This window comes from Falco rusticolus, chromosome 7 (genome assembly GCF_015220075.1).
Source record: "Falco rusticolus isolate bFalRus1 chromosome 7, bFalRus1.pri, whole genome shotgun sequence".
Classification (NCBI taxonomy): domain Eukaryota; kingdom Metazoa; phylum Chordata; class Aves; order Falconiformes; family Falconidae; genus Falco; species Falco rusticolus.
Genome location: NC_051193.1, coordinates 36,341,355 through 36,356,745, shown reverse-complemented (window position 1 = coordinate 36,356,745; position 15,391 = coordinate 36,341,355). Strand labels below are relative to the sequence as shown.

At 38.9% G+C, this 15,391-nt stretch overlaps 1 protein-coding gene across 12 annotated transcripts in view; it reads right to left on the bottom strand.

Annotated features, from left to right (window-relative positions):
• The window catches only part of CDC42BPB (CDC42 binding protein kinase beta), a 98,624-nt gene that overhangs the window by 44,930 nt on the left and 38,303 nt on the right, over window positions 1–15,391 (bottom strand). For all 12 annotated transcript variants that reach the window (XM_037396177.1, XM_037396181.1, XM_037396178.1 and 9 more), the window contains exons 3-6: window positions 12,825–12,908; window positions 9,272–9,367; window positions 4,653–4,801; window positions 1,243–1,336 (exon numbers count right to left, since the gene is read on the bottom strand). In XM_037396177.1, coding sequence (XP_037252074.1) covers window positions 1,243–1,336; window positions 4,653–4,801; window positions 9,272–9,367; window positions 12,825–12,908 — 423 coding nt within the window. The remainder of the gene's footprint in view (window positions 1–1,242; window positions 1,337–4,652; window positions 4,802–9,271; window positions 9,368–12,824; window positions 12,909–15,391) is intronic.

Genomic DNA, 15,391 nt, shown 5'->3' with positions numbered 1-15,391 from the left:
CTCTGGGCTGGGCCAGCCAGCCAGCTTTTCACCCAGCCAGCCTGCGCCCAGCCAAGCCCTCAGCAGCCACTTTCTCCAGCAGAACGCTGTGGGAAACGGCGTCAAAGGCTTTACCAAGGTCTGCGTAGACCAACATCCACAGCCTTTCCCTCATCCACTAAGCGCGTCACCTTGTCACAGGAGATCAGGTCAATCAAGCATGACCTGACCTTCATAAACGTGTGCTGGCCGGGCACGGTCATCTGGCTGTCCTGTATGTGCTGCGTGACGGCACTCAGGATCATCTGCTCCATAACCTCCCCTGGCACCGAGGTCAGGCTGACAGGCCTGTAGTTCCCCAGATCCTCCTTCCTGCCCTTCTCGTAGACAATGTCACATTTGCTAACCTCTGTTCACAAGCAACTGGGACCTCCCGGGTTAGCCAGGACTGCTGATAAATGATGGAAAGCAGCTTGGTGAGCACTCCCACCCGCTCCCTCAGCACCCTTGGGTGGATCCCATCTGGCCCCATAGGCTTATGTGTGTCTAAGTGGTGTAGCAGGTCACTAACCACTTCCCCTGGGATTATGGGGGCTTCATTCTGCTCCCTGTCCCCGTCTTCCAGCTCAGGGGGCTGGGTACCAGAAGAACAACTGGTCTTACCATTTAAGACTAAGGTAAAGGCAGCACTAAGTATGTCAGCCTTTGCCTCACCCTTTGTCACTATCTTTCCCCCCACATCCAATACAGGATGGCGATTCTCCTTAGCCCTCCTTTTGTTGCTAATGCATTTATTCATAGAAACTTTTTTCATTGTCTTTTACAGCAGTAGTCAGATTAATTTCTAGCTGGGCATAGTTAGGCCTCCATTTTGAATGACTTATACTTCAAGCCTGTCATGGCTTCTAGGTTCCTGGTCACCTGTGATTCCAAGACATAAATAATGTCAAATTTCTATTATTTAACAAAGGGTCTTTGGACAGTTCACAAAAATCCCATGAGGACTCAAATGGCCAGTAGGAGAAAAGATGAAAGACAGAAATACATAGCAAAGGATAATAATAAAACAAGAGGATGAAGATGTCAAAAATGTTTTTATAAGTATGTTGAGTTGTACTCTTCCCTCAATTTTTAACAGGTCAATAAGCTTACAATCCATCACCTCCCTCATGTACACTGGCAATGTCTAATAGCTTTAGGACCAGCAGCTCACTTAAAAGCTCCCACTACCAACATCCCAGTTAAATTTTGCTTCATACATACTGTGCCATCTTCACTCATTTTCAGACAGGACCCAAAATCTGCCAGTCGTATGTGGCCGTTCACATCCAAGAGAACATTATCAGGCTTTATGTCCCTGTTATAAGAGAAAGTGAAAAGATTTGACTGTATACATCATTGGCTCTGTTTGTAAAGATTAATCTTGCACAGAACAGGAAAGAATTTTATGTTGGATACCCACTGATGCATACTCTTTTTATTGCACTACTTACAACCCCCTCCTCCTCCTGCCTAAAACTTTGCCCACAAAATTGAAGCCTTGGATTACATCAGATTTTCAATCTCATCAAAGTTGAACTCTGAACAGTCAAACAACCAAGCAGAGCAATCACTGTGAGTCATGCCAACTGTAACAGATAGGCAGTTCACTTCAACATAATTTCAAGATTATATGCACCACAATATACTGTTTAAAGGGAAGAAAGATAAAAGAGGAAAGGCAATCTTTTAATCTCATGGTTTATGCCAAGATTTGTAACTAACTTCTTACTTCTTATCTAGGAAGTTTTTTTCCTGCTTCTCTAAATTTTATCCAGCATTGCTTTTGGCCAGTAATTTTCATTTGCTATTCAAGACTTTCTACACGCTACTGCACAGCACATTTGCTTTTATGAATACCTGAAGACCCTTGCATCCTGTGTACATGCAGCAGTTACTCTAATAAGCCACTGAATTCCTCCAGCTCTGGGATTAAGGCAATGCCATTTCAACAGGATGCAGTAACATTAGAAAGCTTCCAATATCAAACTGTGTCTTTCCTGGTTTTATATATATATTAGCAGGGTATAAAATGATACATAGAATTTTAAGGCTACTAAATGACAGGGAGCTAAAACTCCCATTTCATTCTAGCTCATTACTTTACATTCCTTTTTGATATCAGGAAGGTAGCCAAAAAGGATTTACTGAAAAGCATGTTAACTGAATTTAGTCAACCAATTAACCACATTTTATTTCATCACTTTGTACTAAAATTCACACAAAGTATTAGTAAAAGATCAATCCTTCAGATAACTTAAGACAGTCCTGATACATACTATGCTCTTTGTTTTTTTAAAATTAATAGCCTCAAAATATCCCAAGTGATTTTTAAGAGCACCTGGCCAATATGTTTGGGAGGCGGCAAGAAAGGAAGAGAGAAGAGCAAGTGCAGAAAGCAAAACAGCAAAACCAGCTCAGTTATCCACCAATTCCACAGGCAAAAAAAAACCATCCATGTCTTCCAAGGTAACATATACCAGTCTCCTTCCCTTTCTTTAGCCAACACTATCCAGGATCAGCTCCCAACAGCCTAGCATATCATCATGCCTTTTTAGAATAGTTATCTAAGCTAGCCAAAAAAGATAACCAAACCTATAAAATGGTCATCTTGTGTTACTTAGGGTTTTTTTAGATTTCATATTTATTCAAATAATACTACCTATTAGTACTAAATAAAACCGCATGTGCTTTACCTTAGATCCACCAGTCCTGTCGCACTGTAAAACAATGTGGTTTTTTTTTTTCAAATGGGAAGATCCAAATGCCACTACATGTGCCCAAAAACTTAAAAACTGTACAACAGCTTCAGCTTAATTTTTGAGGAAGAGAGCAGAATTACTAGGAACAAGGAAAAAAATGTGCTCTAATACACCTTGCTACATAGATGTGGAAGCTGACAAGGTCTGATTTTTAAGGTGCTGAATTCCACTTTCACACTTGAGGAAACTTACGAGAAAAACCATGATAGGTTTAACAAAGGGTCCTCATGTGTAAAAATCCTGCCAATCTGATAAATCTTTTCCAACACAAACTTGAATTAACACTTTTTAACCAAGGGCTAATGCTTTGAAATTAATAACTGAAACTTTACTAATACCGGTGCTCATTAGCAGTATTAAGACAAAATAGTAAATGCTAATCTATGCCTGTCAACATAAATTAAATGCATACTTAGTTGTTATAATAAAGAAAAATATGCACTAACCCAGAAAATCAAATCATCTCGCTATGTTTTCCCAATAAATTCATTCATCATTTTCTGTTGTTAAACTCATTCCATACATTTCAGTTCCAGATATTGTCAACACTTTCTTACAGTCCCATAACCGCAAGCCAAGCTCAGCAGGTGCAGAGGACTATTAAAACTTATATAAAACTATAAACCAGTTTGGTTGGTTGGTTTTTAAAGAACACTGCTCACTGGGCCTTCCGAAGCATAAGCCAATCCCATCCAACACATCTGCATGCAAAGCAGAAAAGCAGAGATCTCGCTTGCCTAAGCGAACACTGCTTCTGTTCAGAAAAGCTTAATGCCTCGCCTCTGAGCTCCACTGTTTCCTATCTACAGCTAACAGGTCATATAAGCCTTTAAAGGGTCCTTGAAATCCTCTCCAGAGCAATCATGCTTCCTCCTAATCAATTCCAGTTGCCAAGCAGTAATTTCTTGGGCATTCATACATCTCCTATTCAAAGCATATGTTTTGGCCTCAAAGCCATTCATTCCTTCTGCCACCAACAGACATTCATTCAGCCCCATTCAAAGATGTAGCTGGTCAGTTAGTCAGGCCACCTTCCCGAGAAATGGGTGCAATGGTGCCTCTAGTGAACTCTGAGTTCAGAACATTTTAAAATCCCCACACACTGTCCATGTTTACTCACAGGTGTATTACAGAGTTTATCTTTGATCTTTTAAGGTTTTGAAACAGCTATCAAAGTCCAAACAGAAGAGTTCAAAGCATTATAGTTTGAGATTTCTGTGTCTTTTAAACATTAATTGTAAATAAAAATCCAAGAGGAAGCCAAAAAATGAGCATATAAAGTGTACTCTACCTTCCTGACCTGCTTCCTCTGACAGACAACAAGGAATATTACATACTTTTAACTACTTACTACAGAACACAACCTAAGTTAACACGATGGTAGGCACTGATCCGGAATACACATCCTTGTGCAGAAACAATTAAACTGGCACATGCCTACTCATTCCAAAAACGGTTTGAGGATGATCTGAGGTAAACAGATGCACTGATGTTATCATGGGCTTACTGTGCGTAAATTTTGCAGAATGCCTAAACATTTGCAGAGAATTCAAACTACTTTAAACTTCTACACTGGCTTGGACAAAGGCAGACAAATATTCATTAAATGAATTGAGAATAAGTCAAGAAGCATGATTAAAAATAAAAGCTTTAGTAAAAAGTTAGATAAAGGTCACTGCTTCTAATACCAATCCATCAAAACTTGATATTCAAATGTAATAGCTTATACAGCTATTATACAGTATATAATAAGCAAGTACTCACAGTAGTTTGCCTGTGGCTACAGTGCCCATTTGTATACGTAGCAATACCTTTAGGATTAACTTAATATAACTGTACATATATTTTTTGCCAAGTGAGACAGTATTTTACCTGTGCACATAATGCAGCTCATGTATGGAATGTATAGCAAGCACCATTTCACCAATGTAGAACCTAGCCATATCTTCAGGAAGCTTGTCTTCAAACTTACTGAGAAGTGTCAGTAAATCACCACCAACATAGTAGTCCATCACTAGATACTGAAAAGGGAAAAATAAAGCAGTCAAGTACAGAAACACAGCTGGTAAAAAAAGAAAAAAACAGAGTTCATTAGGCAATCCCTGAAAAAAAACCTTTCACTGATTTTTTTTCTCCCTGTGCCTGGGGAAACCAGTCAAAATTTGTAATCTTTTTAATTACTTTTATTTGCTTATTTAGTGTAAAAAGGTATCATATTCCTTTAATACACAGGAAGGATGACACATCAGTATTCAGTTCTTATAATAAAAAAATAAAAAAAACAAGACATGACAGCAACAAACAAGTAAATCAGTGTGAGTTTATTTCTGTTTTATCTACAGTGTCACACAAAGAAAATGCTCTCGTATCACCAAAATTAATGGAGGTTATCAACCCTTAAACAGGGCATTTCCAGATGATGCAGGAAGAAAAAAACAATAGTTAAAAAGAATACTTAATGCAATCTAGTCCAAAATATATCTTTTATTACTACTTTTACTTTTGGCACCATTTTAATACTACTAGTTGTTCCAAAAGTAGGACTCATCATATCAACATCTTCAAACACTCATCTTGGCACATGCCACATCATAGATGCATAACATAGCTGGCAGGACCTTGATGACACTATAGATTAGGGATGCCCATGACAAGCTAGAAGCACTGTCAAGCCAAAGGCACTACAGTGGGAAATATAAAAATCAAACATTAATGCCCTTTCGAATATATTTCAATGAAAAAGTAAACAGCCTCCTAGGCCCATCAGCCATTATTCTATCCACGGAAAGGACCAGCACAGACAGGGTAATGTGAAAGAAAAGGACTCTGACTTGCTATTTGTTTCTCATACCACATAAAAATAACTACGGTTTTAGTTATTTCCTAGCAGTATCTACCTAAATACAGACAACAAATAATCAAGTATGACTTTATCCAGTACTACCAGTCCTGAGCAATTTTGTTCACTGCTTCCCAAAATGATTTGATACCTGGTTTTAGGAATAACTTTACTTATTCTGGAATTAACTTTTCAAAGCAGTCATCTTATCTTTCTCCTCAAGGTAAAGTTACCTACAATCCACTGTCCCTGCCACAGATTTATCTTCCACAAGGGAAGCAAATTAAAGAAGATAGGAACCCAAAAGAATATAAAGTGCAATATTAACCATTCCCTCACTCTCTATTGGCTTAGAAGACTGACTCCAAAAGGCATAGGTTTTGATATTTTTCTCCATCTTATTCAAAACATAGCTTAACCTGACAGGAAAATTTCATCACTTATGTTGAAATTAATCAGCTCATATTGCGCAACCATCAAGGAATTTTAAACATGTGTTGTAACACTGTACACATGTAACAATTGTGCTTGAAAACAAAAGGCTACAGATAGGAAGCAGCGATCTTTTAAAAGGGATACTGTATTAAAAGTATTCTATCACACATTCAAGGCTAAGAGAGCTTCTAGAGCCTTCTGTGGGAGCTAAAGTATCCTGCCTAAAAGACAAGGTAACACACTTTCCTCAGCTCCCACAGCATTCATTAATCAGCAAGAACTCAGCTGACTCATGAAATGAGGCACTTGGATCAGAAGAAGATGATGAAGCCTCTTCTGTAAGAAAGTCAAATTTTACTCATCTCCCAATTCACAACGATCTTCTTGCCAGGAGGCACTTCTCCCTTCACATGGGGTTAAAATAAAGGCTATTCTGATGCTGAAATCTGAGGTATCACATTTCTTCCAAGGAAGTGACTACATCAAACACAGGGAGAGTAGTTGGAAATCAAAGGGGAAAAAAAAAAAAAAAAGACATCAAAATACTCTCTCATGAATACTCAGAAGCCTTTAAAAGGTTGTCAGCAGGCAGACACACATAAGCCTTTCTATGTGAATGAGACTGGAAAATAAAGTTTGTCTGTTAAGTCACAAAAAGACTAACAGATCTGAATCTGGAAGAACTTCAGGTACCATGTATGTTTCTAATATTCATGGACTATATTTTACCTATACCATACGGGCTTCAGCAAAAATCACCAAAGGCTTACTTAACCTATCTTGACTCAAGCTGTCTCTACGAAAGCTTTCTAAACCCCACACTAACATTTCCATGCAATGTCATTTAAGAACTGACTGTTTAGAAAACACTACCACGTGGTGTATTTGCCTCTAAAATATTTTAAAACTACAGGAGCAGAACCAGAAAATTAATTCCAGAACAGAATTTTTGTAGAATTTTGTGTTTCTTGCTTATATTTAAGTTCTGCATCATCACATGCTCTACTGATATTAAATAAAAGAAATAAAACGCCAATTACTTTTAAACCCCAATTACTTCTAGAGTCTCCAAGGGCAGCTACTACTTTTCTACCTTAACATCTTACCTTCTCATTATTTATCTCATTCTGAACCCTTTATCACGCAGCCAGAGGAGGATGGCAAAGCCCTAGGCGTTGGAAAGACACCAAGGTTCTCTTTCTGCTTTGGGATTAGCTTATATGGTTTTGCATTTTTAAAAAATCACTAATTTGAATGCACAAATATCACTAGGAGCAGATACCAGAACCTAGAGCTTTCTTTTTCAGAGGACCAATGTCCACTCCAGGCTGGAGAACCAAGCTCTCTTGTCTGTTCTTGTTTTGTTCTCAGCTTTGCATTCCCACTCTACAAGGATCAAGGATGAACAGCATGGCTAAAAAGTAAACCAATCTGCCCAGGTTCTAACACGGCAGCACTCTCTCAAGATGTGATAAAACATGGCTATAAACTTCTTCAAGCTGAGCAGAGAACTGAAGAGAGATCTTTTAGCCTCTGGACAAGTAAACCACTAAGATAGTACGGAAGAGAACCTTCTGCTCTGTTTTTTGGATGAAAATCACACTGAAAGGTGTTTCACTTTTTCTTCAAGCATCATTTACAATAGAGTGACTGAGATGCAGATACACTCCATCTGTGAGCACCAGACACAAGATGGATGCTGAGTAACAGACCAAATTGGAAGGCAGCATCTTAGCACATGCAGAACTAGATCTCAGGCATGCTGGGAATCTGCTGACTTTGCCTGCCAGGCAGAGTTGTTGCTTTCTTAGATACTGGATCTCAAATTAGATGCTAGATGTCTAAATTCTGCTGTCAAGTGAAACTTCAACATCTAAATATCTTCCGGAACTTCAGGAAAAGGAATGTATTATATTGCCATAGCTTGCTTGGAACAGATTTGTGTAAGATGGTATCAACACCACTATAGCCCTCTCTGTACTGTCATTACTACTGCTTGCTACCTTGCACAGCTAACAATTTTTTGTTAGGTAGCTGCACGCTTACAAGCTACTTGGAAATATGTTACAGGATCTTAGGTTATTTATATGCAAGTCTGAAGGCTCTTTGGTTCTGAGGGGATTTGCAATTACGAGCTATCTTCATGAGGCAGTGCCACAGATAACTAAAATTTGAGAGGTTGAAAATCTCGATTTATCACAATGAATTCAATGGACATAAATGAGGGTCTAAGACCTGACTACTTATTTGCTTGTGATGTGCTTGTTACTCTGAAAATACTTTTAACATGACGGTCAAAATGATTTGTTTTGTTTCAGCACTTGTGAAAATGTTTGAGTATTTTCTGTTTCATATGCCTAGTTCTTGAACTCATTGGCAGCCTTTTATCGATACCTTTTTATTATTATTTGTAATCATGAGTTGCTTCTGCAGTACTATCTAAAAAGGTTAAGAAGGTGAAAACTTTCACATTACAACTATGTCAGTGAAAGAAATAGTAGGTTTGCAAACCCAGCCTCAAGCAGCCACACAGAAGCTCTATGGTTTAGTATAACTGCAATATGTTGGGGCTTTACTGACTTCGCTCCTGACCACTCTCTCTCGACTCCCATGACTAAGGTAAACATAGCTTATATGTTATAGCTCTAGTAACCCATCATTAAAAAAAGTAATAGGAATAATGACTTTCTTTATAAACAGTTGCTGAAGTCTCTCAAACTACTGAGATGACCAAACTGCTACTTTAAAAACTTATTTTATTTAAATATTTTTAAGAAATAGGCTGGTTTTTTTTCTTCAGGCTTTTAAAACACCAGTATAATCAGTTTTATAAATAGAGTTCGCCATTTTTAAACAAAATCTTGCTTCAAAAGACATTCTGAAAGTTTAAAATAAAATTAAAATACTTCTTACTCTGACAGAGTTAATACCTCTCAAATTATTTAGTCACAGCATTATCCAATATTTTATGCAAGGTAGATTAGTTAATTTAAGGTGCTTAACTAAACCTCTGTATGCTATAGTACTACATGACTTTCTCAGTCTCCTGGAGTTAGTCAGTCCCTTTCAAGTTTTTCTTCAAGGAGAAAACAGGAGTGTTGAAACACCACTGCAAGGCATGAGGTGGACTGATTTATTGCACTAATATCCTTAAATGTACTAAAAATAAAGTTCTTTCATAACCTAAAGCTTTTATTTGCTGATGAATCAAACATACCAAATAGTTCTCATCTTGAAAGGCATAGTGCAATGTAGTAATCCACTGACAATCTCCATTCACCAAGACATTTCTCTCCTCTCGGAAGCAAGCTGTCTAAAGGAAGAGAGAGGAAAAAGCCATTGTCAACATCAACAAGTAGTTTTCACAGGATGAATATATATGGATGTTTTATGGGATTATTTAAAATTACTGAACAGAGGTCTCTGTTCATTGGAATTCAGTCTGCACAAGTGACAAGCCAGGGAATCTCTGCAGGCTCGTAGTCAGGCATTCAGTCACGCTAATCCTGACTGCGACCTTAAAAAAACAAAACCCCCAAAAACAATCGACACACAACACACACATCCCCAAAATGCCCACAAACCAACACTGAATCTTTGTTTCATAATGTATTTTTAAAAGCCAGAAAAATGACAACTTGTCACTGCAATCTGTAGCAGAAAGAACATGGCTTTAGGAAAGTAAGCCTGGTTCTTCTGAAAAAGATCTTTGTGAAAAGAGAGTTTCACATATATACTTTTCTTCCATTACAGTTCCAGTTCCAGACACTGCCAACACACTATAGGAAATAAGAGATTTTACTATTACTGTCTTATCTTTGACAAGCATAATACATTTTCATTTTCAGTCTTTCCTCTACTTCAGATAGCACACTGCAACACTTCAGAGAAGCAAGCTCTGTGCAACAGGTTTTCTCAGCATCTTTACATAAAACCAACTTTCATAAACTTCAAGTGAGTCATCCTTAATGAAAATATATTAACGTTTTCATTGGATCAGAACCATCAAAATGCAGATCTGACGATTCTTCCACTACTCTCAATTCAGAGAGCCATTGCTAGGATATTCAGTAGCTGCAGATTCAAGTGTTTGGGTTCCAGACACTGATGGACTTTATTTTTCTTTTTTGTCATTGCCACTTGTCCAGATGTCTTAGAAAATGTACCATGGAAGGCACATGCCCAGGAAGCCCAATCCTTACCATATACTTATCTTACAAAGGTATCTCAACCATTTTTCCCCACCAAGGAAGCAAAAGCCGGTTTACATTCCTACTGAAGGCAACCGTACTGTAGCCGCACTGTGAAGTTAGTAATTATTGGTGCAGAGAGATGTCAATTGTAACTAAACGTTAACTGACAGTGGTTTAACGGTTTATGAATGCAAGGCCAAAGTATCACTCTACAAACAGTTTGGCAGCAACAGCAGCTCTAAGTAATCCTACTCCCTGCCCTCAGCACCAGAGCACAGCACTTCTCAGTTCTTCTGGCACCACAATGTGAGCAGGCTGCCAACACAGAAAACTAGTTTGTTTATTTTCAAAGACATCAGTTCCTTGATCCAGTTCACTGTGCAACCTCAAATAGCCAGGGAATGTTATGAACACTTCAAAACCAGTAATGCTGCTGAACACTTTGCATCATGAATTCAAAGTATAAAACACTCTTTCTCTGCTTACACTAGCTTAAAAGGCCTTGAGACGTGCCTTGAAAAAGCATGACAGGCTACCTAACCAGCCAGTCAGGACTTATTTGGAACTGTCAACAGTAACATACTAATGACTATGTAATTTGCTGTCAGAACAACCAATACAAATGGTCCACCTTATCAACATAAATGCCGTATCTATTTTTGCTTGCAACCCATTTAAGGATGTCAGCTGATATTCACTAATCTTTCCTGTATTTTAGCAGCTTCTCACCGTATTTTTTTTCTTGCAGCTAGTACACAAATGAGTAGCGTTTAGATAATTTTCTGCTACATTTATTAAGTCATACAGAACAAACATAACCCAGTATGTTCTGCTTAGACCACTCATACAGTGGATAATAAAATACCTGAAGTCTGCTCTTCAGTGGAACTGCCCACTTAAGAGGCTACTGTATCTTCGCAGGCTTCATTTTAAAAACTAACAAGTTTTAACAGATCTGGGAAATTTTAACACCCAGATGTTTTATGAACTTGGTATGCAGGTTATAAAGTCTTGCTTACCCAGAAAAGCCAAATCAAGCGAGCAAACCGATCAGGAAAAGACAAAGAGGCACAGCAGCAAAACCAGTTCTTTTATTATCCTTTGCAGATGAGGAAAATCAGCAGAAAGAAATCTTAGCTGGACTGTTACTTGTCTTACGTGTGTATTGTGAATACTACTGCTCATTATACATCTTTCTTGGTGGATAACCCTTTTCTGTCTCTTGTCCGCCTGTGAGGGTAAGAGGAGTTAGTCGTGCAACTTGAAGACACTTGTAAACAGCTGTCTTCTCAGGACATCTGTACATGTAAAAGTTTCAGCTATTTAAGTATATAATTTAATTAAGTCACTTTAAAAATGACTGAAGGAAGCCAGCATAGCTGTATTTCCATTAGAGTTTGGGAGCTCCCTACAAGCATTTGGGTTTAAAACAATTCTATACCGACCAATGAATTAACCCAACTGAAATCTGTGTAGAAAGGGCACCAAATTTCCCCAGTACCGGGGAAGGATTCACGCAGAACTGCTGATGTAGCACAGCCAAGAGTGTGAATTCTCCTGACAGCTCAAAGAACAGGCAAGTAGCAGTGGCTGCCGCTGCTTGTAAAGAAGAGCATGGGCTGATGGACAGAGTGTGACTAAATCAGGCAAAGGCAGTGGTGAAGAGGTGCTTAACAAGGAGGAGAAGATTTATTCACAGGAAAAGAGCTGGCACTGACTCACTGAAAGGGAGGGACTAGGAAGGGTAGGCTGGGGGGAGGTGGTGTCAGGAAGGGGACAGAAGAATGGGACAGGGAAGGGTCAGCAGGCTCAGTCCTCAGCAAACAACTAGCCTTCGCCCCTTAACAGAATTGCTGCAAGTACCAATGCACTACATGTGTTTTCCCCTCAAACCTATTGCTCATTTACCTGCTGACTTATGTAATATTACATTTGCCATAAGGTTTTCGTCTACTGTGCAAGAGTAGAAATATGCCACTTCCCACGGCATATTCTTAGTAGGTCCTTTCCTAATCTGTGAAGTACCCATTCACATTTACATAAATTGTTGTGACAGTGTATGTCTCCTTTCCTCAAAAATACCTTTCTTAAACACATTTACCTTCTTAACATGTTTTGTTTTACAATGGGTCTGTGGATTCCAAAATATTTATAGTTTCACCAGTTCTATAAATCCTGTTACAAACTGTAGGATGCAAGGCTCCTTAATGTATGCTTTCTGAACACAAGACCTTTTCATAATGTTTTAGTATACAGCTGTGAATGTCATAGTAGCACCAATCTCAGCTTTCATGTAGTCTTTAACTTGCCTTTATTGTAAACAAAAATCTGGCCAATAAATTCAGGGTAAGAACTAGGGCAGACTGTCTGGTGAATGAATACACAGTAATACTAAGAACAACAGATGCCTGGAAGCGACTGTCAGACTTGATTGCATTAGAACAGCTTAAGAAAAAAAGAAAAAAGAATGAAGCTCCTATGGTCATGAAATAATTCTTCCTAATCTGGAAGAGCTTCAATGTAATTTTCTTAATGCCATTTTAAAAATTCTCTGCATTAAAGAACCATATTACTTACCTCTGCCCTTTTAAGCATTTCCCATTTATTTAGAATTTTCATTGCATAAATGCGCTCTGTACACTTCATTTTAACAACTGCAACCTGAAATAATAAGATACCTTTATTTAACAAAAGCATGGTCAGAGAAATACAATTTTCAAACAGCTTAATGTTCACAAGTTAATAAAAAAAATTACTAAGGAGTCAGCGGTCAATTCACATATTGATAAACTATAGCTCGAATCTTTGTTCCTTCTATATTCCTCCTGCATTACTACTATGTGCTTGGTACACAGTACACCATGTGTGGTCAAGTGCTCGTGATCAAGTACATGGTGGATGATACAGGAGAAGCATGAAGCTTTTCATATGAACATGCATAGTAAAGCTGCATTGTTTGCCAAGAAAAGCGATGCTTGTACGCCATGCCTTCAGCCAATGAGGCAACATTTAAAAGGACAGCCTGAGAAAACAAGAAAGGCTGCTGTGAATAGAAATACACTACATTTGACTAATTTGTCTTCACATTTCAGGTTTCAGAAACTTGATAGATATTTGCAAATTACTATGCTTTTGTGTACTATATACAGATATTTTAAAAGAAGCAAAAACAGTATTCATTTAGTTATTCATCATTTTGCTTGAAGCATTTTACTATGCATCCTGTGTATTAGACTTGCTTAGACTGGTCTATTATGAACAGTAGCTGTACAGTGGAAGAAAAACCAGAAGAATACAAAAACTTCAAGGCTTAGGAATGCAAAGACTTTATTTTCACCAAGACTTGTATTCTCCAAGACTTGTATTCTCCAAGACCAAAACTAATTCTTGTAGTAAAAAGCCATCATTTCCACAAAATTCTTCCAGTTGGCAAAAGAAAAGCAGGCATCGCAACCAAGACAGCAACATTTTCACAGGACTATACATGGACTGCTTGAATATTTCTGCTGCTTCTCAGCTTGTCTCTAGTTCAGAAGTGGAAAACCAACCAGCTTTCATCACTTCCAACAGAGCTCTGAATAGCAGTGGGAAAACTAACAGAAATCACAACAGCTCGCCTCTTCTGTTGCTTAAAAACTCTTTATCTGTAAGGGATTCAGGAGCTACAGCATCTCTAGGAAGATGCTGACTATAAACCAAGGTTGGAATAGTATGTCAAGCAGAGCAACACTACACAAAGTCAGAAGTCCTGAGGGAAGAGGGAAATACAATACCTCCCTGCACCTTACCAGTAAAGAAACTCCAGATGAGGGGCACGGGGACAACTGTCCCTCCAGTAACGCAAGAATGGGATATTCTTATTTAGACAGAAATCTCACTCTGCAGACACATACCTAAGCTTTCCACCCCACAGTGAGTGAAGCTCCACTCACCGGGTCACGTAACGGATGAATGACACCTGCCCACTGTCATGTAAGGGAAACACACCTTAAGGAAGGGACCAGCAGGTACCCATCACAGGAAAGACATAGGAATCTGGCCCTAAACACAAGCTGGGAAAGACACGGCGTTAAGAAGCAGCTTCTGTAAGCAATGTAGAATATCCACAGCTACCCTACATCCCAGTGTCTCCTGGCCTATAACCACCTCCTGCAGACACTGCTTGGGCCGTGGGGGAAGGAGGATTAAGACAAGAAAGTCTCAAATATGTGAGGTTCCTTGGCACATATGAAACTGTTCAACACTGACTTTCAGTAACAGCCTAAAACGTTTAGCCTTGCTCCTAGCCTCATCACGGCCTTGCAGTTAAAACCCTTGCAACAGCCGCTCTCCACAGACTTTAATTGAATCATTACCCTGATACACCTGAAGGCACACTGTAAGTCAAACTGCACATTAAAACCTTTGAGAAACTGCAAGATGCTGACATTACCCTCTACACATTTTAAACTCTGTTCCATAGAGAACATGACGCCTTTGGCAATATGCCCATCTCCACTGAAGGGCCAGGCCAGAGCGGAGCACCCTTACCTCCTGCAGATGAACAAAAGCTCCGGGGCAGAAGCAATTTGCAAGCATCGCTCCTTGAGCCCTGAAGTCGCAATGTTCAAGTTTCATTACACCACAAAATTAGAACTGCTTAGCCATTTAAGTACAAATGTAGTGCACAAATCAGAACCCAGATATGCATTTACTGCACTTTATTTAAGGCCATCGCTGAAAGCACTGCGGGATGGCAGAAGTTTGAAGCCTGCTCAGCTGCTGAGGAACGATGTGAGCCTGGCGTCACTGAGCCTGGCGTCACGGAGGACATGCACAGCTGAGGAGCTGTGCAAACATTAGAACAAAGTAGTAAATGAGAGCAGGCCTGGAAAAAGAAAAAAAAAAAAAAAGAAAAGAAAAAGGAAGCCAAATCTGTAGGATCTATTTAGCAGTTCCCCAGTTGCTATCTATATTAGCACTATTTATTTTCAACTGAAAGGACTGCTTAAAAAAGCCCAATTTAAACTTTCTGGAGGAAGACAATTGTCTTCTGTGGAAGAAAAAGTAGAATTAATAAAAGGAAAGTCGACTCATGTTTTCACATTAAGTGGTTATCAAGTTATGGCACCAGTAACACACTGCTGCTTCAGTTGTAAGGGCGG